We start from the raw sequence: 27,197 nt of genomic DNA, 5'->3' as shown, positions 1-27,197 counted from the left end.
GCGACAGATTAATGAATGAAGATAACGGATCGCAGGATTTGCGAGTACAGTAAACGAGGTTACGTTGTGTCTTTTGGTTCTTGGAAGCTTTGTAAAATTCCAAAGTGACGAGGATACCTTGACATGCGATTGGAAACAAGGTGACTCGCCACAACCAATCACGTAGGAGGCATTAAACTGCTGCATTAATGCATCAGTGACCTTGATTACGCGTAATCTTCATATCGTGGGCGGATCCTGAAGTTTTGCTTTTTCTTCTGTTACATAAATCCTCGTTGCTAAAGCGCTGCAACGATCTGGGCCGAGTAGCAGGCTTCTATTTTAAAAAAGAATGATCGAACACCTCCTTCGGTAAACATTTAGTTCGCGGGCTGAATCTGGGGTCGCAAATATTTTCGCAATGTGCTCGAGGGATGCCACGGGATGTAGAAACGGCGTGGTAACGGCAATAAAGAAAGGGAAGCCTTTGGATGTTGCCTCACGATCATCTTTCAAATATTTTCAGTGACTTTGTACGATTTTTATACACTTCTCTAATTTCTTCAGAGATTATGTACGAAGCATAACTTCTCTGAGTTTTTCCTGAAACAAAAGTGTCACTACACTTAATTGATGAGAGAAATATGAAATACAAGGATTATTAAGAAATTACAGATTCTGAACAAATTTCAAATTTTCATACTTGGGGGGAGCCCGGGAGAGTTGAACCACCCTTTACTTGAAGGTCCATAAAATCCAGGGTATGAGATGCATCGATTTTATATTTATGTCACAGTAAAGCCTTGTTATCAGACGATAATTTGAGGGCTATATCATTTCAATAAGTTAATAAATGTAGGGGAGAGCGGGGACAAACGTAACCCTTTTTACATTTAGCCTAGCTGCCAATTACCTCTTACAGATATAAAAACGAAAATTATGCCTTAAGATAGTGTGTTTCTTGGTCTATCATTTGACCACAAATTCAGCCTTCCGTGATAAGTAGTCAAAGAGTTATGGCAATTTTCCGCAGTGACTGTCATTGTTACTTTTGTCCTGCAGGGGTAGGACGAAAGGAACATACCATGGGGACGAAAGTAATACTAATTATTTTCAGTAGAATTAATTAAAAACACTTCTTCCAAAGCAAAATAGGATTTTTTATTGTGAGAAACGATAGAAACAAACATTTAAATAAACATATTTTAAGTAGGTACCTAACGATTAAAAAGCATAACCAGCTTCAAACATATCTTTGATACTGTGTATTTGATTTAATATGGAATCTCGTGTAACGGCCCCAAAAGTAACTAATATTTATGATTTTTTAAAAAAAAACTATTGTTAATATTGGAGTCAACTCTTTTGGGATATAGGGAGGCATCTTTAAACTTACAGAAACATGTTACTTTTGTCCTCAGCCATGTCTTTCAGCATAGAACTGTTACGACGTACAAACTATACAAGACTTATTGAAATCAAATACAGGAATTTATAAAGACATTATCTAAGAACGCTCTAACAAATAATTGGATCGATGTCTACAGTTTAACTATGAATATTATCCAAAAAAAACCAAGAGAGCAGACACTTACCTGAATGATCGAAATAACGAAATCAGCTTGCCCACGGTGTACGAATCGTCGTATTGCTCAGCGTGACTCCGTGAAGCAAAAGAAACACTAAACACGCGTAACTATGTAAAGCAAACGTTTTGGAAACTTTTGTGGAAGGCGGGAGAAGGCGTGTTACTTTCATGACGCCGTTACGTTTGTCCCCGCTCTCCCCTAAGCACTAAATTAAATTTTATAAAAAATGAGATTTGGCTCATCCCTCCCCGAGCGCTGGGAGATATGACCCACCATGTGGGGAGATTTGGCCATACTCTAGTAACTCGGAAACAAATGAAAAAAAAAAAGCAATTTGCTTTAGTTTATAATAAGTAGCCACAAACTTTAGACATTACAATAATTATCTTATATACTTTAATTGAGCTTTTACTTTGTATTTCACTCTGAACACGAACGTTTTCCTGACTAACAGCGAAATTTAAAACAGATATTTGAAGCGGCTCAACTCTCCCATATGGTCAAGTCTCCCGGACTCCCCCTACACTTCCAGTTTCAATAAAAAATGTTAGTCCAGTCGGTACGTGCTGCCACTTCAAACCTTTACTACAGACTTTTATACAGAATGTAGAAAACATTAACGCTTCATAAAATTACGCTTCACACTCGCTTTTTTTTCGAATTTAGGAAAGAAAACGTAAACTAATACCATTTTGAAGTATTATCATTACCCGCCTATTTTTCATTGTTAAATCGCGAATGCTCCACAAAGAATCCGAAAAAACTACGCATATTTTGTTTGCGGTTAAAAATTAGAAAGGCGAAGAATATAAGTGGAAAATAAGTTGCAGGGTGTTTGAGTCTTCGAACTCGCTATATCGTCGCGGTTACACGTGATTCTTCCCAGCTACCGGGTAGGATGTTCCGACATGCCGCTAAGGTTAACGCTCCAAATCTCTAAATTCGACTCACAATAAACACCCGAGCACCTGAATAACCAACGTGAATAGCCCACGGGGCGTAAACAGTGGCAGCTCTATTTTTTAGTGTGAAATATGTTTTGCAACGCGTCGAAGGGAGGTGGTACACGAAGTGGGGTTACAGTCGAAGGAGATGAAAGAACGAATCGAGGAAGGGACACGTGCTTCGTGTGCACACACTTCGTAATAGGGTTTCCTCGAAACTTGGAGGTTTGCAGATCTTAAAGTCTCGTTGACGTAAGCATTGGAGCTGCCAGGATAATGCGGGAAAGCACCATCCCATTTTGCTCCTTTTCCTCGGGATATTCAAATAGAAAAGTGGATCACCTCCTTGGGGTGCAGTAGTACAACTCAATCACAAATCAACGTCGGTTTTAGCGGGGCCACCAAAGTCAACATACAAATTCTTGCTTGTGCAACCTGATCTTCGGATCGATGTCGAACTAATTCTTAATTAGTTCCTTTCTTCTTCTGTTGTCACCTCTGATTTGAGATTTGGGCTTCGATCTTAACTTCAGTTCGATCTTTAATTATTCCATTCATAGAAGATGCGAGTAAGTCGGTATTTCATTTGATGAAAATACTTTTTTATGCTGTTTGGTGGAATAACAGGCTGTCTATTAGAAGTAATTGCTCTCATACGAATAAAACTCAGAAATTGAATTAATATGTCGAGGGAGAATAATCTCTTATAGACTACATTGTGTTTATACCCTGGAGAGTGGATATCTTGCGAAAGAATTCCTTTAAAAGACAGTTCACTGCGACACGTTTCGTTTAATGTCATTTTCTAGTAAAAAGTGCTGCATTTTATTCAATTGCTCTCTACTTTTTTGTAAAAAGATTCAAGTTCTACTGCTTAATAGAATACTAATTCAGACGCTCCCCTGAGTTGCTACCAAATTTATTATTTTTGTATAAAAGGGCTTTCCCCGTATAAACAGAAATAAATAAATAAGTAAATAACCGAATGAGTACGTAAATAAATTAGTAAATAAATGAATTATACCTTTTATAACGCACCGCACTTATGTCGCTATAAGTCATACCCATGCCAACGCTGCAAACTTCGATTTTACTACAAACTAAATTTCCTAAAATCACAACAGTGTTAAGTGTAAATAACGGTAAAAATAATTGCTAGGTCTCTTCATGAAACTCTACGAATTCTACATTTGCTCGAAACAGAGTAAAGAGAAAAATAATCGTAAAAACTATAGTTCCCAAATGCATAAACAAAATGTTTAACTCATTTTCTTCGTTCGTTTGTTTCAGATCTGCAGGGATTCGTACAAATGCAATTGCACGGGAATAAAAGGTGGCCCAGGCTTCCCCGGAATCCCTGGACCACACGGACCGGAAGGACTTCCGGGTGACATTGGTCCCGACGGACCCCCCGGTCCAAAGGGTGAAAAAGGTGCTGGCGGAGAATATGGCGGCACTGGAGAAAAGGGGACCAGGGTAAGTGAACAATTTTCGTCCACGACCACCATCTCTAAACTTGCAAAATTAAATTAAATTCCTTCCACGATTGTTTCAACCATATGAGTTAAATGTCCCCGTTGGCCACCACGTCCCCTTCATGGGCCAGTAGCTTTTATTTTGCTGCTAAGCCTGAGAAATAAATTCATAGTGCAATGTAGCTAGAAATCGAAATTCAAATCATTTTACTCATTAATTTCCTTGCAATTTGATGTACTATCAATTTCAATGGTATTGTAAAGTGGTTCGCATCATATGTGGCGCATATGTCACGAGAGTAGACAGATGAATTATTTAAGTTATTCGCGTTTAGTATCTGCACCACGCAAAGATATAAAGTAACTCATTAAATTTAGTAGAATATATTCAATTATGAATTCAAGTAGTGGGGAAAATAAAGTAACCGAGAATAAACGCAGATACATTTCTGTAAAGAAGAGAAAAGACTCAACGTACTTTTCATTATAATTTTGCTGTAAAAATTCATGTCGTACTTTCTCATAAATATGTAAATTCAAGTTAGGGATTAAACGCCCTTAATTATTTTCATGCATTCATTAAAGAAACACTTGCTTTTAAGCGAATAGTATTCTCACGTGGTCGATACTGGGACCTTTAATCTTTTATTTTTAACGAACAACCCAAATGTTTTTTTTCCACGATCTTCATTCCAAAATCTGTTAAAATCTCTCGTACTTAATGTACGTCGTAATTATTATCCAACCGCCTATGTTCGAAACTGATTGCTAAAACGTGATGCTACATTCAGGAATAATAAGAAAACACATGACGACGCGAATACGTTTCACAGAGTACGGGCAGAATTTTTGGTCACTGACGCGACCGCAACGTAAAACTGTTAATGAGAACGACAGCCGAATTTTTTTTATTGCTGTGAGTTAAACATAACACCGTGGGCGTAGTGATGGAAAATAAAATATAACAGAGTTACGCTAATTAGTAGTATCGCAGCTGTGCCTTGATTGCTTTCGTACTTCAAACTTGCATTGGTGAGAATTTCCTGAATCTCATCCATCAGAATTGAATAAAATCGTCACCTCTGTGCAATAAATGTTCAAGGCAAACCCTGTATAATATTTGTCCCCCCAAAATTGAAACCTACAGTAGAAAATAAAAACAAAATTCGTGCCTCCCGCTTATTCTGCCATTCAAAATAAAGGATTTCAATTGCCAATTGCACCCAAAACGATTACCAATAATATCAGTTAAGACCAAATTTTTATCTTTTAATTGAAACCATATCACGAAAGCTTGCAATGCTCATTAATTAAAAAAAAAAGAAGAAAAAAGTAAGAAGGCCATACCTACTCTGGATGCAATCAAGGGGGACTAATCGAAGTCGCGTGTGGCGATCGCCGCCTGTATCATTTGGCAAACTAACGAGGACACCAGACACGTGCTTTTTTTTCTTCGCCTTTAATGCAATTATTCCCTCCGAGCAGCGTGTACGCGATTCGAAAGAAGTATAAAAAAAGCGCCGTGGCGTCACCGGCCAGAAACGGAACGCTTCCAAATGCGGAGGAAGGGAAGAGCAGGTCGAAGGAGAGAAAATTACCACGAACTCCCACGAAGTCCGCCCGCACTCGGTGCTCTCGCACAGAAGTGCCGCGAATCCGTTCTTTCGCAACTCGTTCCCGCCCCTTCGCGATACGACATGACGTGACACGAAAATCACAGCCTTCGATGAGTGACAATGGGGATTCTTTCCCCTGCTGACAACGAAGATTCTTTCCCTCATACCGTATTTAATTGCGTCGCCTTCCAACCACTTAGCGTTGGCTGACAATAGGGAGGAGCTTATTTGACCCCAAAATTTATTTTTGTATTTTTTCACGGCCACCATGTCAATGCGTTCACCCTTATGAGTAAGTAAAGTGGTATTTATTTGATTTTTTTCAGTTACTTATTGGGGGTTGCTACCAGGCATTGAATTTTATGTTCTTTAGAGAAAAATGCAATTTTCTTTTCGACGTATTATATATTTTAAACTTATTTACTTGACGTGGGAATGTTATTACAAAGTAAATTTGTGAACCAGCAACTTTTGAAAGTAGCCAATTCATATTTATAAAAGTCTAGTGGTAATGCTTACTAGCCAGAGCTGGTAAGGTGGGTTGCCATATATTATTCTGAAGGGGGGATATTCTTGATATAATGACGCCAAGCATTTTATTTAAGATATTAATAAGCGCATAGCAACCCCCAAAACATTATGAAATGTAATAGAATTTTAACCAGGCTCGTTTTCAGTATAGAGAACAAAATGTTAGGGTGTCCGTGCAATGTTTTAAAAATCGAATTTAAGCACCACCTTCGGGTACTGAAGGGCCTGATATTAATCAGTGCCATCTAGCGAGATTTTATTCATCACGAATTCAAAGTGCGATGTATGCCTGTTCGTTTTGCATCGAACATCCCCTCGATCCACCCTAGCGACAGCTCAATAGTACTTTTAATGATAAAAAAAAACGGGCAACGTTAAATTGCGTGACGTGGAAAAAAGGGATGGGAAATTATTGAAATACCTTGCGTTAACGTGTAGATTATTTAATTACAGTGGATCTACAATCTGAGTGAAAACAAAAGTGCATTCCTACCTTGCAGATGCAAAAGGCGCGGTTGTGCCCCGGCGAAAACGCGATAGTTTGGAACGAGATTGCGTAAAATTGAATTACATAAAAGTTGAATCAGGTTACGGGGAGAACAGAGGATGCAGTAACGAGGTGATAAGAAACTTTATCGAAACGGTGCTGAGAGCCTGCCCGCTTGACGACTGTGTCGGCCAACTCCTTTAATGAGCGTCTATCACTTCGCGGCCAGATAAGGGTTTACGAGCGCATTTCTCTTTTCTTTCTTTTTTTTTTCTCTCGCACGACACGTACGGATTGCATCTTTATATCAGGACAGCAACAGCTCCGAACGAGTTGACGGGGTGACGTCATGGCCCTTTCTGGTAACGCTGCACAAGGCGAACTTTTCGACCACTGCAACGTTGCCAGTATCCCCGATTTTGCTTGAAACCCTGACCCTTTTTTGCCATCTGACAAGACGCGTCAGACGTAGCGAACGATGGGCTCAATTAGTCTTGACCGTGGTAATGAATTTCGCGGCTGATGTTTGTTTTAAATTGTGACGCTTTAGGGCACGGGGGGCCAATTAATGACGGACTTAATGGAGTGACTTTTTTGCACGGTGGCTGATTGAGTGTCTTAACTGTTTAAATTTCTATATCAGATGCATTTGGAGGTGGAGGTGGAGTATATAGGCATGTGAAATATAATTGATAAGTAAGGGGAAACATAGGAAATGTCACAAAGTAGCTTTATCGAGAAAATTAAGTGTTAATACTTTAGTGTAGGTACCAGTAAAGAAACGAGGTTCAATGAATTTAATTTTCTTATACAACTCTCTTCTTAAATAATTTCTTGTTTTACCTTGACGACAGAAGCTTGTGTTTAGGCAAAGAGTGGAGGGATTTCGTATTTTTGTTTTTAAACAGTATACCAAATCTTGAACGTTATCTACCGGGGTATTTGAACTTTACAACCCTTTGTGATTCGACGGCTCTGCAGTCCCTGTTGCCACCAGTAAAATATGCTATAAATCGCAAAATCATGAAAATTGGATACTCCCAGTTTTTCCTCCCTTACCCTTCGATTATAGACAAAGTGTAGAATTTTTTACGAAGAAGCGAAATCATTTCATTTTCTTAGTGGTTTCGGAATTGTAGCTCTTTGATTGCTTTAAGTATATGTAGAATGAAATAACGTCATTTTTTTTTGAAGTTGTGTATTGAAATATTGCTCAATAAGCAAAAGATGTATTATTTGGTACTTTTTTTATTACTAGTGCTAAATTACAATAATATTTCTTATATAACTTCTTCTTTATTTTCTACAATTTTCACTCACCACTTTCCATTCAAAACTTTACAGTTTTATGAAATTGATCTTTTTCACTCATAAACAAATTACAAGGTCATCTTCAACCCCTTAAATATTAAAAACACTTATATCTTCAAAAACTATACATTTGATACGTGTCAGAAAATTCCCAAATCGATTTAGCCTTCAAGCTTTAGTGCATTCAAGAAACTATTACTAAAATATATTTCATTGTCAGAGTACATATAATTCAGTTCTCATGTTTCCTTCCTGTAAATATTAAATCACAATAAATTGCTTAATAATAAGCATCATAAATCTCCCTCTCACCTTCCCCCAAAATCTTTGAAAACATCAGCAGAATACATTCGCCTATAACAATCTTAAACCTACATTAATTAACAAATTATTAACACCTGTTCCTCCACAAATTCTAACAAGGGAACATATTAAAACCGCACACGCCGATTCTGACGGGACTCTGCAGATTTGCAAAATAGTCAAAACTATTTGACACGTATTTGTTGTTATCGGCAATCGTCCGTGTTGAAGGGGTGAAAACAGCCCCTAAAGCTGGGGCTTGAAATCATATTTTCTGGAATATCTCGGGAACTATTGTCGTAGAATAAATATTTTTTAAAATGTGTTTTTTTAAAGACGAATCCAGCCCCTGCTCAGTTTTTAGAAAATTCAGGGCTATTTTCACCCCATCGACATGGATGTTTGCCGATAACAAAGAATATATGTCAAATATTATTCACTTTTAATTGACCGAAACTGTGCGCCTAAATCATATGTTTTAATTTTTTTTTTTAATTTTACGGTCGAAATTCCAACTTTATTATTATTCACTATTCTGCAAATCTGTAGAGTCTCTTGAAAATTTGCGTGTGTGGATTCGATACGTTCCCTTGTAAGATTCCCAATGTTCCACGAGCTACGATGAATTCACGACGGAGCGCAACTGCAATTCCAAAGGTTCCCTCGCGTCTCTTCATAAAACCGTCCGATTTGTTCGTTCCACACAATCATTGAGGATCCACGCACTGTCTAGGTACACGCGGTTTCATCAAAATAACTTCGATCCAAGGCTTCAGCGTAGGTGGAATCGCGCGCGATCTCGTCGCAGTTAAGGATTTGTTGGAAACGTGGGTGAGACGCGCGACGATAAAACGGAGGTGGGGAATCGATTTTCTGGAGATTTTTTCATTTACTTGGGAATTCGAAGCGGAACGCGGGCGTTCTCGTCCGGTTGTATGCAAATTTCATTGAGCTCATCGTCAGCTTGGTCGTCGTAAATCTTCGCGCACTATTCCCAACGACGATCGTAAAGTCGAGGTGGCCGAGCTCGATTAACCTGATCGCCGTTTCGACGTTATCGTCCACGGTTAACTTTTCGCGTAACGATGCCCCCCGTTTCTCTGATTCTGTCGTGGTGCAGTGGCAATGTGTTCAATTTCCCAGTTGCCTATTGAACAGCTTCACGAGCATAACGCGTTTTTCGTCTCGCTATTTGCACGAGCCGCGCACTGGAATAAACGCGCGCGATGATGTCATGGTCCCTTCTGGAGAACGGATGCTCCACTCGATGGCTAAGGATGCACGCCTCGTTTCCGGGGATTCCGATGTGAGCATGCAGAGGCAACTTCCAGGAAAAAATTTCTTTCGTTTAGATTGATACTCGATGATAGTGGAGGAAGGTCTTACAATGATATGCTTTTTAAGTGCTTAGTGGGTCGTTTGCTGGACTGGGGGAAATTTAAAGTAGTATGAGACAAAATACTAAAAACTGAAATATTTCCATGAGCAAATACTATTTCCTTCAATGCTTAAATAAAATACTGTTAGAAAATACTATTTCATCAAATACTATTTGAAAACACTATTTCATCAAATACTATTTCATCAAATGCTATTAGAAAACAATATTTCATCAAATACTATTTCATCAAATATTATTTCATCACATATTATTTCATCAAATACTATTTGAAATTACTATTTCATCAAATACTATTTGAAATTACTATTTCATCAAATACTATTTGAAATTACTATTTCATCAAATACTATTTGAAATTACTATTTCATCAAATACTATTTGAAATTACTATTTCATCAAATACTATTTGAAATTACTATTTCATCAAATACTTAAATCATGAGCAAATACTATTTACTATTTAGACTTGGATTCGAATATAGGAAATAGGGGATCGAAAATAGGAAACACAAATTTCAAAACCAAACAGATCTTCCAAATGTCGCTCACTACCTTCTTAACATTACATATTTTCGGGTAAATAGTTATTGCAAGTATTTCTAAACGCAGGTATCTATGTTTACACAAATTTTGTGTGCTGTCAGTCACTCAGCCATTATATGAAATATTATTATTTGAATTTGGGATAAGAGGTATTGTTTGAAATATAATTATTTGAAATGCCATTTTCTTATATTTCAATGAAATACTCATTTCACAATGGTATTTGTATGATTTAGTATTAACATATATATATTTGAAATACTATTTCTTTATGAAACTATTATTTTAAAAAAAAGTTTATTTGTCAAAATATTTATTTCTGTTTATCTCCATGCGAAAGCATTTTCGAATGCCGAGGTATAATTAAATGTTTTTAAATGTTTTCGATCCACTAGAAAAATGTAGCTGCAGATTGAAAACCCAGATGTATGACAATGTCGATGGGGAAAAACGTCATCGTTCCTTTCCAATTATATAGAGTAACTTGGTGGTTGTTGCTAACACTGATATATTTGATATTTGCAATATTTTTACGTTTCAACTCTGACTGAGGGTCTTCTTCAATAGGTTTTCCATTGAATATTAATGTCAACAAGAAATTGTTTTTAGTTAGTCACGGGTAGTTGCTTCATAATGTTATTCTTCCGTTTAAAATGTTCGATTGTTTATCGGCCATAAAAATGTTCAATCTCTCCGAAAGAGGACATAGAAAATTAAAAATTGATTTAGAGAAAATTGGAAAATGAAAATTAGAAAATGAAAATTAGAAAATGAAAATTGGAAAATGAAAATTAGAAAATGAAAATTAGAAAATGAAAATTAGAAAATGAAAATTAGAAAATGAAAATTAGAAAATGAAAATTAGAAAATGAAAATTAGAAAATGAAAATTAGAAAATGAAAATTAGAAAATGAAAATTAGAAAATGAAAATTAGAAAATGAAAATTAGAAAATGAATTTTAATTTGTACCTATAGGACTCCAAAAGTGAAATAATTACAAGAAATGTCTGTAAAAAGTAAAAAAAAAGTCAACTTGATTTAATGATTCTTGCCAGAGAGCGGATGCTGCTTTCGCCGGCGCAGGATTACACGTTCCCGATGCAACAAGTGAAAATGGACACCTTTTCTGGCAAATTTTATGATGATGCAGACATTAACGATTCTTATCCCTTCTTGATTCTAACGCTAAGCCTTAGGAAGAATAAATCTACCATATTATATATGTATATTACATACTTGAACGGATATAAGAAATAAAATATTACTATAATGATTATTTAAGACATACGAGAAAAGTCGAGTTTAGTTACATTCAATTACGCATAAGCGACTGTTAAATTGATTTCGTCTATCGATCAGTAGCATTTAAGTTATAAATCCACCAACATAATTCTTTTTTTGGTGACTCCTTACCTCGTTCAGTTTCCTTTTCGGACTTGTCTAAGAATTCTTTGGACAAAAACAAACTTAGACATCTGTGAACCTTAAAAATGTCAACTACATATTTCACTTTACGAACTTCCAAAGGATTCAAGTCCCTCCAAATTATTAAGATTCTCAGAGCTACGGAAACTAGTTAGTTCCATGCTATTTAACCCAATTCCCCAAGAGAATACAAAGTTCTACTTCTCGAACACAGCCATTTGGTCTGAAAGTTATTAGAATAATAAGCATGCGAGCTAACAAATTCAGTGAACATCTGCCAATATTCACCCCCACAATTTATTTAATTACCATACAGCTTGACTTCACCTTCAGCTTTTAATCAAAATACCTCATTAACATAACATTGCCCTGCGCATTACCTCATTCCTTTCATTAATCATAAAAATATAAAATATAACGATACGATAAATAAAAAAACTAATCAAATATCAAACTATCAAGCTACAAGACCTTCCAAAGCTTGGGCGCACCAGCTGTGAGAAAGAAACGAAAATGTCATCCGGCTAATCAAAGTTAGTGGTCGCGGAGCTCCACGATAATGTTTCCGATTCACGGTAGCCGAGGTGGAGTCGTCCTCGCCGCGAAATGCCGATGGAAGCGGGCAAAGACGGAGCAGACCTCGCTGCGAAATTACAAGAACGGCAGAGTGGTGGGAATGGCACAATTCTGCGCTTCGGGTTAACGATTCGGACCAGCTCTCGGCGTAGGCGTTAATGATAAATTACAGCATCTCGCGTTCCTCGCGTTTGGCATTGATCCCTATCTACGTAACGATTACCCCGATATTACATATTACGCGCATACCCACGTGCAGCGACTTTGTAACGGCCGCGGCCGATGGAGTCGTCGTTGTCATCCACGTCGTTGTCTCGTTATCAGGATTGGCACGAATTAAACGCTGGAAACGCGGACTTTTCCTGTTGCCAGTTCCGCCCCCTGATTGCTTGCCCTCGCTTTTCCATCCGCTCCTGCGATCGGCTGTCAGCCAACCGTCACTCGCATTACATGTGTAATTTATGCAGCTGTTCGATTCCTATTCAATTATAGTTCGATTTACACAAAATTACATTGGATTGACGGGAAATTGTATTGGATTACAGGCCCGATATAATTTTTGGTAATCAAAATAGGCTGTAATAACTTCGACATGATTGTTGGTGAATATTTTTGTGGGACTCTGAACTTCTACAATTTCGGGATTCTGGAACAGGATTTTAGGTGTCCGCTTTGGTAGACAATCTTTTGTGGTGGGAGGATTGATTGGGTGGTTAAAATGCATTGAATTCAGAGAAGGATCAGAGTGGGAGGGTGGATGTAGAAGTGTATCAATTTTAAATTTCTAAAGTGGTTGATGACTGATCTACCCTTCGTGCTATGTGATTGTCGACCAGAAAAAGACACGTCTTATTAGTTGATTAGACAGGGCTGATTTTCCACCAACTACTCTTTCAGTGTGTCAAACTATGAATTAGGGTTTGTCGGTTTTTAAAACCCGGCTTTTATTTATAAATTTGTAAAATTCGGGAACTGGTTTATAAATTTAAAAAACCGATTTTATATACTAGAATTAATATGCAGAAGTGAATTAATTACTTAATTGAAAACGTTAACATTTTGACTTGAAATCGCCTCGGACACAAGCATATTGTAGTAGGTAACAGTTTACGGTAAAACTAATCTTCGTGCGTTCATATTTCCAGAAAAAAATACTAAATGGAATAAAGATTTATAATTTGGTATCATCTTTTACAAATATTATATTTTGTACGGATTTTAGTTATTTATTTATTTTTTTCATTTGGTTTTGAATGCATATTTTAATGTATTATATTTTTGTAGGTCCATAAATATTAAATGAACTAAAAAATTGTACGTATTTGTACGGAGTTTAGTTATTTTAATATATTTTTATTTATTTGGTTTTGTATAGATTACCTATATTTTATGTTGTTATATTTTTGTAATTCCATAATATTGAGGAAACTGGCGATTTTTAAAATAAGTACAAATATTTATTTACTATTTTAATTATATTTTTTTTGTAAAAATTCAAAAACTGGCGTAACTGGTTTTGGGGAATAGTGGAATTCGAAAACCAGTTTGTTCAAAAGTCGGTTTTTGTATAAATCCTACTACGAATTACAGAAAATTATTCAATGGAACTTATTAATTTTATTGAAAACAGAGCTTGGTACAGAAGCGACAATCCTCCTCTACCCTAACCAATACATTTATTAATCTTCAACCGCCATGCCTTCGCATACAACAATATATGTTCATCCTCATTCATCCCTCGTATTCATTACCCACTGCCTTCGATAATGCCACCGCCATCAATCACAGCTTCGTATCAGTTTCAAAAATACATTCCCCAATTTCCCACTTCGACTGGCCTGGGCGTGTTTTCACGCCGAGGGATTTCCATCCCGCGCACGGTCCTGACGGATTTTAATGTCGATATTTTCTGGCAAGCATCGAATGTAACCCGAGAGTTCTCGATTGTTTACTCTGAAAGCAAACCAAATCTCGAAGTTCACTTTGTACCCTCTGCACTGGCCAACGTTAAGGGGCACTTTTCAAATCCCACGCCACTCAAAGCGCTAAAGAGATTGTTTCCTGTAAAAACAATCGGAAAATCCCATCCCCGTCCACGTGGCCATTCTCAAACCGATCAAAGGCCGGGTGAAAAAAAAAGGCAGGGAGTGGAACACGTGGACGGCAAAAAAAGGGAACAGAATAAGTCGCACACCCACGTTGCCAACGGGCCGACGACGTTGACGAGCGTGGAGATGAGCACGTGGAAACCCTGTTTTGTTTCACTGAAGCGAAGTAGGGTATCTAAGCGCCGATAATGAAATCTCCGTGCGCCGATACGCCTCCCTACCACGCAGCCATCCTCCATTCTGATACAGAACTTACGTGCCATTAACCCCGTCGTGACATTCGCACTTTGAACCACCCCGTCGCCGATTACACGAAAACGTATACAAAAGACGAAAGGACGTTTAGGATTTTGCCGGGGATCTGAGTTTTAGGTAGATGTATGGATGGGCACTTGGTTAACTTGTTAAGGGGGTGGTGTATAGCATTCCTGACGTCGATGCAGTAAACGAACGGTGTTTATAAAATTTTGCCTCGACAAATCTAAACTAAAACTAAATTAGGTAGGTGCTCATTAACTCAACTATTCGTAATGCATTAAAGTTGGCTTGAGTTTATAATTGGCTGCTCTGTGCGGCTAATAAATGGATGTTAGTTCATTTTAGTAGGCTTTATTAAATTTAATGTATTCAAGAGACACCTTCGCCGTTGTGAAGTTTATTGTTTTTGTTGTGGTAGATTTAGTTCGATTGTTTCAGACGAGATTATAGGAGATACCATTTTTTAGATAAAGGCTGTTGACAGTGGAAATTCTTTCCTATGAAGTTGGATTTTAAAGAAATAAGTAATAATAAAGTGTAAACAATACCTACATTCATATGGATAATTATTTTATCGCAACTGGTTGGATATTGTTACTGTGTAATATTTTTGCGAATATATCAATATTAATTGGAATGCAATCACCACAATTATTCAGGGCCGTTTTAGGATCGTCGTAGGCCCTAGGCTCTTTTGCATAAAAAACTGTATTTGTAAGCCCTTTCAATTTATTGTTCATGTCATTCAATTGTTAATTTATTTTGCATTATTTTTTAAATTAATTTATACTTTCAATTTTGTTTTTGTTATATTAGGGTACATTCCTGTTTAGAATTTAATTTTTAGACTTTCGTAGGCCCCTGCAAATTCGTAGGCCCCTGTAGGTTCGTAGTGCCTACTGTGAATGTTGGATAAGACAGCCCTGCAAATTTTCGATTTGTCATTTGTAGGAAATTCTGCGTTTAAAAATAGGCCTGAATCACTCGGTAATTCGAATTATTGCATTATTGATGACACTGTCTCATGTAAAATATTAAAAGTAAATGTAAAGAGTAGAACGAATTTTCAACATTCAATTTGTGAATGTTCACGAAACGTGGTAGTATTAAAGGTTCCTTATTTTCATGAAATATTTAATAACTGCATGGTCGTTGAATTCTATAATATAAATTTCACTTCACGAAGGAGCAACCTTTCATTCCACGAATTTCCTTTATTCGATAAAGAAGGAGACAGCTGTTCAACACAAATCCTTATTTCCGGCACAATTGAATAAAGCAAATAAATTAAACTTCGAATTATTAATCAATCGATTCGTTAAGAATAGCATGAAACGGACAAAATAATTACATAAATTAATATGTACAGTTTTGAACATCCTCTACAATATTACTCGCTAATTATGAGTTATTCATAAAATTTACATACATTGGAACACATCGATTAGTTATTAGCGTTTCCTGAAAACAGAGTTGGGCATTAACTAAATAAAAACTTATTGAAATAACGGATCAAATAACAGTTACTTTAACTTTAGATTAATTGTGAATAAAGTTAATTCTTTCATTCGATAATAATTTTTTTACTTTCATTCGATATTCGAAATTTCTATTTAAATAAAATGTTTGCCTGTCTCTGCCTGAAGCCTGATAAACTGAATAAGAAGAGAATTGTACAATTACTTATGCAATTAACATTATTTTAGCAATGCCTGTATGCACCACAGAAAGCTCATTAATAACAGAAGAAAGAGAACAGTAGGGTTGAATCCCCTTAAAAAACTTTTAAAAAAAAGTAAAAAAATTACGCCAAGTACATGAAAAAGTCGAGGACGGAAAAGAGTATTATAATTAAATCACAAAAAATAGAAAATAATAATTATTACAATATAAAACACAGATGTGAAATCAAAATGAGCTGCAAGTACATAGAGGTGCTTTATAATAATCACGAACATTTTAATAATGTGTGTAATTGAAGATGAAATGTAAGATCTAGACATTTGTCTAGATGTCCGCGGCCTGGAAGTCAAATACTTGGCGTGGCCAGTTTCTTTTATATTATGTCGACGAAAATTTTGACTGGAGAATCACAAGAACAGGGAGAAGAAAATCTTACCATTTTCGTATGATACATGCCAACATATTACGATATCTCTGTCGTACGTGGATCAATTTTATTGAATTTAGTATTATTCGAAATCTTACTTGCGGTTTTCATTCAAAAAATGCCTTGAAATTTAGGAAATATTGCAGGCGTGATGAGATATTAATGAAATAAGTTTCAGGTAAGGTTGTATTGGCCGATTTACGAGTAAAAGATACGGGCCAGCGACAGTCGACATATGCAGGGTGTTGAAACATGTACTAGGCGTCGAGACGCTACCGCGTCTCTAGATAAAAAATCGGAGTAATCGCTTTCAATTCATATTGGGCCCATTGTTGATTTGCCGGTACATTTCACGGTGCGATAAGGGACATCGAAAGTTGATAAGAGCCATGGAACGGATACACGCAGCGCAGTCCTACGCGTTCGCTCGTCCTCTCATATCGCGAAACGCGGGGGTGAGAACCGTTTCCGTTCTGCAATCGTCTACACATCGCTTTAATCTAATACCTCGCAGTTTCTGGCGACACTTTCGACGGAAAAAATTTGGCATGCAAATCGAATTCCATCGAGTATGTCAAATTTCATTTGGACAATGGCGAAACAGCCCTTCTCTAATCAGAATCAACCCCAAATTGTCAAATGCCTTCGACATTACGAATTGCAGGGCAATTATAGATTTAGTAAGTTTCTTAGAAGAAATTCTGGAGATGTCATCATCCTCGTCATTTATATTTACTATAAAAAAAATTGAGGAAACTCCAGAATAATATATTAGGAATTTCTTGTATTTTATGAATTTAAACTAGTTTCCTAATTCATTGAGGAACATGATAACGTACATTTTCTGAGCGATCTAAATAGAGTGATGGCAAGAAGAAAGGAGAGCTACTAGATTTACTACTCGGCTTCGCCCGTTATTTAGATTCTGATTTTATAAAAAAAAAATTTTTTTTGTGAAAATGGTCACATTCATCGAGGTTAGTCAGGCATAATGAGCTGAGGCACATTTCGTGATCCCAGAGTTTCTCGTTCGAAAGTTTTTAGGTGACAGACAAACACACAAACATATAAAAGCTTTCTGCTTTATATATTAAGATTTAATAGTACCAACATCACGTGTAAAGTCTAGTATTGGAGTAAGTTAAGCACACGAGGATATTAATTATCAATCAACCAATACTCTGTACTGTATGACATTCCCGGCTTTAACTATTAAACACATTTAATTTTCAATTTGTATCATTATATTATTAAAATGCGACGAAGTAGTGTGTTCGGAATATAATGCAAAACTTTCCCCAGATTTGTGACAACCACAAATTAGGTAAACGTTGCCCACGAATTTTATATCAATAACATAAAACTTGAATAAATTAAGTAATGATTTTAAATTAAATAAAGCATTTTGAGCATCATTTTGGTAGCTCTAAGAATTCGCAAAAAGAGTTGCTACTGCAAAGATAAAGAAGTGGTGATTCTAAAAGACGTTATATAACAAATAATAAAATGTCACTCACTTAATTTTCATTTCACTTTGTTTCCTTATGGAGTTGTTATTCCATTCCGTAGGTTTTCTCAATTCCCAGATTCGCACATTTCTCTTATCGAGTCGGCGGCATCGATCGTTCGATTGGATTCGTTTATTTACCCTCCCTACGAGCAAGATTGCATTTTCACAGAATTAGGTCGCCCCATTAAAAGCACACGCCGGTCAAGCTGAAAGAGTGCGAATAATGAAAAAGGGAGGATGACATACCACGCGCATTGCGATAACGCACTTCCCATTGACAGATCATTCTATGCACCCAGCAACGTGGAACCGGATGTCGAGTGATCTCATATGCCGATACGCTCTTCCTACCCTTCCTTCTTTAAATGTCCGATGGCGTTCCAGCGAACATTTATCTGTAAACAAAAAAAAAAAACAAACATCGACGATGCAGTTAATCGATGTAGCTAAATAATCAGTTGCTTCTTCCTGCAAATCTATTCCTGGTATTAAATCATTCTGAATACGTTTCACTATAGGCGAAATAATATACAGTAGCGTGCCGTTAAAGCAAATTGGAAAATGTTGTGCGTGCCTATGTATTTTATTTATAATTACGGTGCAAAGATAAAACGTGATTAAATGTGTGTCATAAATCTAATTTTAGTTTCTCATGAACATATTTTAATAATCAATTTGTACATTACTGGATTATTAGAATTATCTTTCTGGCGACAGTTACCTACTAAAAAATGTTGAGGAGTGGAAATTTTAGTAGTTTGGTTTAGTTACACTTGGCCATCCAAATTAATGTAAAATATTGTAAAAAGGCACTCGACTGAATAATGCAGGGAATAATCAGAATTTAAAATTATTTAGGTAGAGGCTCTTTTTAAACTGTAACATCTTGTTAAACATATTCGAATTATGTTAATCGTTTTGGCAAAATAGCAGCTTACGATTCTTCTTAACGAAGCAACCTTCCAGCTGCCCGCAGAGCATGCACGATTTCGCGTTCTACATTCAACGCATCCCATTTAAGGGCACAATTTATGACTCGTCATCGTAGATTCAGCCCTCACTCTGAATTCACACCAAGCCACCCAATCAGCGCAGGCCTTTAAAAGGAAGTGTGTCAATTTGTATCGGCTGTGACCATACATGGCGGACATCGGTAGCTGCTCCCTAACAACTCGTAGTGTTGGCTGCTGATAAATTCACGTTCCCCAAAGGTGAAGGAACTTCCTGGCACTGGCTTCCTGCTCGCTTGAGGCTTCTACGTTCCGCTGCGAGCATTAAACTTCCTTACACATGCCAATATCTCCAAATTCATCAGGGTTTCTTAAATTTAAGAAAGTGAACTCAAGTAAAGGTTCGCGAAACTAGTTATTTTTTTTGTAAGTTATAAATTCAACGATTTATTACCTACATGCTAACTTTGCTGGATTCGTCTTCCTAAATTTAATTTAACTTTAATTTTCTCGGAAGGCATAACAAGGAACTGGGATTTCTCAATAGAAAACCATGGAAGCTATCTTTCTTCGAAACAGTAAGATTAATCCAAACTGTTTACAGTGGAACAAAATCATCCAATACGACATTTTCTGGTTCCTTATACGCGGACCAATTTCGACGGTTGTGCTAATTAACTATTTGGTAAATGCAGTGGTTCCAATAACACACCAAAATCGCATAGCTGACGTAGATATTCAACTCAATACCAGCTCGCTAATATTTCAACGGTACGCGTTTGCCCGGCCGTAATTAGTAAAGCGCAGACGGCTTTGATAAAAGCCATTGAAATATCGCGCAATTACAAACAGTTTTGTAGTCCTATGAATTTATCAAAGATAATATTGTTTAACGATCCCTTCCTCCTTGCATAGGGGAGACCGGGGCTGGTAGGCCAGATTTCAGTTTTTGATTTTTAATAAATTATACAGACGAAATATCTTTAAACCGGTTAGTATATTTGATAGGGCATACATTTGGCTATCTGATTAAATTATTAAGGTTGACTCAATGTGGCAACAATTAAGGTATTTTAAAGTTTTTCTAACACCTTCCATGCTGGTCAACCAACCCCGATCATGGGGCTGGTTGAATTACAGTATGGGGTAGGTTAACTATAGGTATAAACAGTTAAGAAAATGTTACTAGCAACTTATCTCAGTGGTAATAAAATAACACAGTGTCACAAAAGTTGTTTCATTATAAAATATTAATTTCTTTCTTTCATATTTTAATAATAAACTTAACATTTTTTCAAGTTAAACATAAATTATAATGTATTTATAATATAGTGGAATTTAAACAAAAAATAAAAACGCTTTCTGCATAAGAAAATAACAATTTAAACCTTATTAAAATATTAGTCAACCAACCCCGACCGATCTTTTTAACTTCAACAATCTGTATAGCCTTCGATTACTTATGTATAAATAAAAATACGCCGTGAATAGATCGCCTAATAAACAAACTTTAAAATACTCCCTTAACATTTATTCTATTTTAATTATATAGAGCGAGAAAAAATATTTATTTACCTAGTCAATTTGTCGACAAACGCTGATAACTGTTAAAAAACGTGCGATCGCAGGGTCAGACATAAATGCATGCCATAGTAGAAGTGACTTCTTTTTACAGTAAATCTTTCCACAGTAGAGCATATGTCGGTGCAAAATTATTAACAACTAGCTGACCCGTGACCCGGTTCCACCCGGGAATTATTTATGATGTTTCCAAAATAAAAAAGCCTAAAAAGAATAGCTTATACTTTAATCTAGGACCTATGTAATGCATAATCAAACTTTCATTGAAAACCGTTCGGCCATTTAGGCGCGAAAGAAGGACAAACAAACAGACAACGTTTCACTTTTATATATTAGTAGGGATTAGTCAACCTACCTCTTGGGACAACCAGCCCCGGTCTCCCCTACTCTCCCTCTGCGTATTGCTGGATACACTTGCCTATCTATGTAAATAATTAGCTCCTAATCTAGTCATTTCTATGCTTATCATCCTATATATCAATCTACTTACATATCTATCTATCTATCTATCTATCTATCTATCTATACACGTACCTTTCTATGTATCTACCTACCCACCTGTCCATCTATTCATCTACCTATAAATATATGTGTTTATCCACGTGCCTATCCATCTAATTATCGACATATCTGTTTATCTACTATCCTATCTACCCATCTAACTACCCACGTATTTGCTACCTACATGTCTAAGTGTCTATGTACCTTATTTACCTGTCGAGGTATCTATCTATTTAAATATCTACCGGTCTACTCACCTATCTGTACCCACTATCTACATCTACGAATTTATTTATCCACGCACCTACCTATTTACTTATCTATTTGTCCGTTTAAATAACTATGTACTTATTTATGGCATTGTTCTTCTGCACAAACCCTTTTCCTTCGTCTTCCTTCATGGACAGCTGAGAATTTCCACAAAGTTACCTATGAACTCTTAAAAACTTCGTAATCCGGACTTACGACGAAAGCGCGCGGCTGCCCATACAGCATAGATCTCCGCAAGCGCTTCGTGGTGGCCGGCGAACGCTTGTATCTGACCCGATTACGCTGCGTTTCGATATTAATCGGTCTCGGTAGCAGAAATACGGGCCCAGCCTCTCTCACTTTCCTCGCAATAACGTCGATGTTACGAGGACCGCTGTGACGCACGCAATTAAGATAAATAATTAAGATAAATCGACGCGGGATCATAAATAACCACGCGGATCGGTCGGTCGCTTTGTAATTTTTCATTTTAATGATTGTAAATAAGGAACGATTAAGGTTTCGCTGAACACGCTGGTCCCGCTAGCCCGCGGAATTTCCGCAGCGGAGCAGTGAAACGCGTGCTCATTAAACTCGATAATAAATTTTGCTTACACATGTGTCTGTCGGTCGATTTCATTCGAGTCTCTGTTTCTCACAAAAGCCTCTTCGAAAATCTACTTCCTTAAGTCGAAGTCGGTGTTATATTGGATTTATAAGCAGATTTGTGTTGCATTAAGGGGTTACACCATCTTGGCCAGGTCAAGAAATATCGCATCTTTGGGAATTTATTTCTAAGTCACAAAAACACTTTTATCGACAAAAATTTGTGAATGATGATAGAGACATCCTTGAGTAATATATACAATTTTTTTGTCAAATATCAAAACATTTGGAAAACTTTAAATGCGTTTTTCTCGAAACCACGTTTTCCGCAACGGTGTACGCTGTAATTTGGGTAAAACTCTATGATTTTTTATACAATTTTGCACAGATGTCCTTAAAATGTATTCTCTATCGTCCGACCGTCAATTTTTTCGATTGGTTGGAAAATAACAAAATAGCTACACTTTAAAGCAAAACGCTCATATTCGTGCGTAAGAAAATGGACTTTATTTACGCTTAAGTCAGGTAAAAATTATAATATCGAAAAAAATGGTGGTTGGACGATAGATAATACATTTAAGAACATCTGTGCAAAGTTGTATAAAAATCCATAGAGTTTTACTCAAATTACAGCGTACACCGTTTCGGAAAACGTAGTTTCGAGAAAGACGCATTTAAAGTTTTTGTAATGTTTTGATATTTGAAAAAAAAATTATATATATTATTCAAAGATGTCTCTATCTTCATTGACAAATTTTTATCGCTAAATATGTTTTTGTCACTTAGAAAAAAATTCCCAAAGATGCGATACTTCTTGACCTGGCCAAGGTAACCCCTTATTAAGTGAGAGCGGATTTGTAGGTAGATACGAACGAATTGCCCCTTTTTTCTGATGGATTTTGGCGCCAGACGGGGATACGCAATTATTTTACAATCTCGCCGCATAGTGTTCTCAATCGAGCACCGTTTCTTGGAAGTTGCGCAACAGGTTAACTGATAAAGCTTCTCCTGTTTTTTAAGCATGTTTTAAAACCGAGATTCGTGTGCGTAATCGCACGCAAGATAAGTGCGCTCGTCGTGATGGAGGAAGATCTGACGAGGCTAAGAATTTTCCACTACAATTTAAAATTTAGGTTGATTGTATACACACGAAGCAAAATATGTTTAACGAGCTTAGAAGTTTCCATCACAATATCGTACTGTTAGTATATTTAATAAATTAGGTAACCAACTAAGAGTTGTCACGAATACACAACAAAATCTAAATTATTATCTTCACTAATTCCACTTTCCCGCAATCTAATACAATCACTTTGCAGCATCAAAGTGTAAAAGCGTGCAATAAGCTTTCTAAGAAAGGCTTCACACGATCCAAAACTTCAACTTCTACTCCGACTGATTTATCATTTCGATTTTGACTAACACTCCCAAATAAGTGGCTCATAATCCATATTCCATCATTTCGATACAAAAATAAAAAAATTTCCATCCCTTCACTTTCTCTGTACTTTATTAAAAATCCAAGAAGAATAATTTGTGGCAGATTACTGCGACATATAATCAATCAAAGGCAACGCTTTAAAACAACCCTGTACATCATTCCCTTCCAACCCCACCTATCAACGGCTGGTTTATTCTTTTATTCCACTATAGAGTTAGCATTGCTGTCAGCCATGAAATATATCCTAATGAACAATTACTCAGACTCTCTGGAAATCTTCGAAATACAGTAAACGCAACAGGGTGAAGTAATCATTTTGTTCGTAAACATGGCAGGCTTTTTTGGGACAGGCATGTGCAGATGTTGCGTGAAAAGCTACGAGAAAGCATGCTGCGCGTGTCTTAAGCCGTAAGCTGTTTATCCAGGGCTGTTGTTCTCCTTTGATGGAAATGAAGCCAAACATCGGGGGTGCTCTTTCTCCGAGAAAGCAGGCTGCCTCCGCGCGGCAGATGTTTTCGTTACACTTTACGCAATCTCCGCTATTCGGCGCCCGATGTTCCTCGCAGTGATGCATTAACGGTGTGGTTAATTAACCGAGGCCGCGCGTCTTAATTAAGCGAATAATATTCGAGCCAATGCAGCAACGGAACGCCGGCATAATTGCAAGCGTGTAAATTGCGTTGCGCTAACTGATCGTCGAGGAGACCACGTTTTGCAAGATTTGTCCTTTTTCTTTGTGGCTATGATCTTCCCTGTTTACAGTACATTGCATAGAGAAATTGTCCCTAATGCACTGGATTAGGTATTTTTTATTCTTGGTTAGCTTCTTGGTGTAATATGCTTCTGTAAATTATTGTTTACGCGAAGAAACACGAAGAAAAGGAAGAAATGAGAATTAAATTTTTTTGTTTGATAAAAATTAATCTAATTTTATAAACCGACTTGAATTTCACGCCCGAAACGCAGAACCGGCAATACTACGTACACACCACAATAATTTTGGTTGTGGTAAACATACCATGGTATGCGAGGACTGTGAAAAAAGAAATTAGAATATAATTTGTAATATAATAATACAATAATCTAATATTATTAATGATATGGCGAATAAGAAAGTTATATATTTAAATATGTTAATGTTTATTTGTTTATTAATTTTATTTTCTTTATTGTTGTTATCGTTATCCTTTTCTCCGTGAAAAAATGTTATGTTTTTTTACCGTTGAGAAATTGTTTGGAGCCCCAAAAGATTTCTTGCATCCGAGCCCCTAACTACTATTCTGTGAATTTTCTTGAAACGTGCCAAAATATAATGCGAAGCAGTGCAACGCAATGTAGTAAGAAATATGTTAATGATGTTCTTGCAACATTGTTGACCTCATTCTATATGATTGGGTCGAGATATCAGGAGTGCTACATAGAATTTGTTGCTTAATGGGTACTTTAAGAGATAATGACCATTTCCTCACAATGTTATATATCTCTTCAAATTTTTAGTCGTTTCTACGATTCATCATTATTTATGGTATAAGAGGATATCGAATATCCGGAAAAGTCATTGCAGTGGAGATTCGATAATCCGAATTCTCGATAATCCGAGCTGTAAGTCTTATTTACTTCGAATTGCCGAGGTTCCACTCTACATTAAACTCGATTTCCTCTTGAAACAATGACAAAAATTTAAAAAGCTGTAACAAAAATTTAAGCTAAACAACTGAAACTGCTTTTATTCCCCTCAGAAGCCTAACTAGGGAAGATCCCAAACCAGAAGTTAAAAAAATTACGAAACTTTGGGGATACGTGGAGGATATATAGGAATTTATTACGAAATTTTGTCGCTGCCCAAATTCACTCTAAGGGGGTGAAATTGACGCCTGAAAATACTGTTATGTTTCGATTCTGTGTTACAACCCGCGAACTGTAAGAAATTGAGAAAGAGTTTTCCGACAGAGTTACTTCTTTTAATTAGAACTATCATTTGGTAAAAGTGCCGGATTTTCAACGGTCGATTTCACACCTTTATAGTGAATTTAGGCAGCAAAAAAATTGCGTATATATTCTCCACGTATCCCCAAGGTTTCATAACTTATTGAATTTCCGGGTTGAGGATCTTTCCTTGTAAGTAAAAAGTAACTAGATTATGGTGGACCAGGGGCGGTAGTACCAGGGGGGCGAATGTACAACGTTAAATACGTATCTCAAAACATATAATAGATAGTAACACACATTATATCCGATGACAAATTTTAGAATACATACATCCATGTTCTAGTAGTATAGATATACAATACACATGTGTAAAGATCAAACTACCTTTCGATATCTTAAAGTAACTTTTTCTTACTGATTTAAAATTGCAATATGAATACCCCCTTTGCAAGGTTTTTCAATATTTAACCTGACCTTTTTTAAAGTAAGACCCGGGGTCAGGGACGGTTGTAACATTTTCTCCGCTTCTCATTTGTTATCAATAACTTGGACATTACTTGACGTGCAGCGAAATTGTTGTGACTTAATAATGTCAAATAAATAACATTTTCGTATAAGAACTTTTGTTGTAAAAATAATAGTTCTTGCGTAAACGTATTCAAAGCGTTACTACCACCTTCGTTCTACCCTACAATAAAAAGAACGACCTGCTCCTTCTCTTTATTAAGAGTATCTACCCTTCGGTGAAAACGCTTGAAAAGTACGTGATTTTCATGAATTAAAAAAAAAACTGAACAACCTACAGTGAAAAAGCTTTTTCGACATTATATACTGCATATTTGAAGAACAAACAAAAAAATGTTTGTTTGAATTTCATCAATTTTTGCATTAGATATACAGCATTCATTGTACCACTGTAGAAATTAGAGCTCTTGACGGGCGCCATCGGAACTCGTGATAGGATCGTCTGAAATAAAAAAACTAAAAATATTCTTAAAATATATGTAAGTGAGTATCGCCTCATCCGTCTTCATTGCAAACAAACAATCCGGCGATTTTTAGCACACGTTTAAACACAATGTTGCAAAAATACAGTTTTTCTACCCATAAATATGTGCATAAAAAAAAAATGGCTGATCCAAAATTAAGCTCCGTGGATAAGGCGATAGCGAGTCTAATTATGAGTAGAATGCCGTAAGAGTTTTTCAAATCGGTCCATAATTTAGCTTTTTACAGTGGCGCTCGTCAAGAGCTCTAATTTCTAGAGCGGTACAATGAATGCTGTGTATCTAAGGCAAAAATAGATAAAATTCAAACAATAATTTTTTTATTTATTCTTCAAATATGTAGTAATAAAGTCCAAAAAGCTTTTTTACTGTATGTTGTTCAGTTTCTTTTTTTTTAATTCATGAAAATCACGTAGTTTTCGAGCGTTTTGACGGGAGAGTACTCTTAAACGAAACATCAACAGCAACTCGTAATTAAACAGTGCTGCTTGAAATTAATACCTAAATATCCACTGTCGAACAGCTCCAATTACAACTTCCAAAATGACTACCATACAACGTCGGTGGTCTCGAAAAACTGACGCGACTCGCATAAGTAGCCATGACGTGCGTGCGTATAATTGTATTGCACTCTTTGCCATGCAGGAATTGAGTGCAATAAGCGATTATTGCTAACGACGCACTCTGTTTCATGCACGACAGAATGGCAGAATCGCGTTTACGGACGGTTCGCGCGGGTTTGCGGGCTCCAGACATCAGGAAGCG

At 36.6% G+C, this 27,197-nt stretch overlaps 1 protein-coding gene and 1 long non-coding RNA gene across 2 annotated transcripts in view; one reads left to right on the top strand and one right to left on the bottom strand.

Annotated features, from left to right (window-relative positions):
• The window catches only part of LOC143379015 (uncharacterized), a 90,737-nt gene that overhangs the window by 40,558 nt on the left and 22,982 nt on the right, over positions 1–27,197 (top strand). The window contains 1 exon segment of the mRNA XM_076831262.1: positions 3,803–3,988. Within this exon segment, the coding sequence (XP_076687377.1) occupies positions 3,803–3,988 (186 nt within the window).
• LOC143365937 (uncharacterized) lies at positions 1,429–27,132 on the bottom strand. Its single transcript, XR_013084625.1, has 2 exons — positions 26,934–27,132; positions 1,429–1,766 (listed from the first exon to the last, which is right to left on the bottom strand). It is a non-coding gene; the product is annotated as an uncharacterized LOC143365937 (long non-coding RNA).

The sequence above is a fragment of the Andrena cerasifolii genome, chromosome 2 (assembly GCF_050908995.1).
Source record: "Andrena cerasifolii isolate SP2316 chromosome 2, iyAndCera1_principal, whole genome shotgun sequence".
NCBI classification, from domain to species: domain Eukaryota; kingdom Metazoa; phylum Arthropoda; class Insecta; order Hymenoptera; family Andrenidae; genus Andrena; species Andrena cerasifolii.
This window is presented reverse-complemented; position numbering and strand designations above follow the sequence as displayed.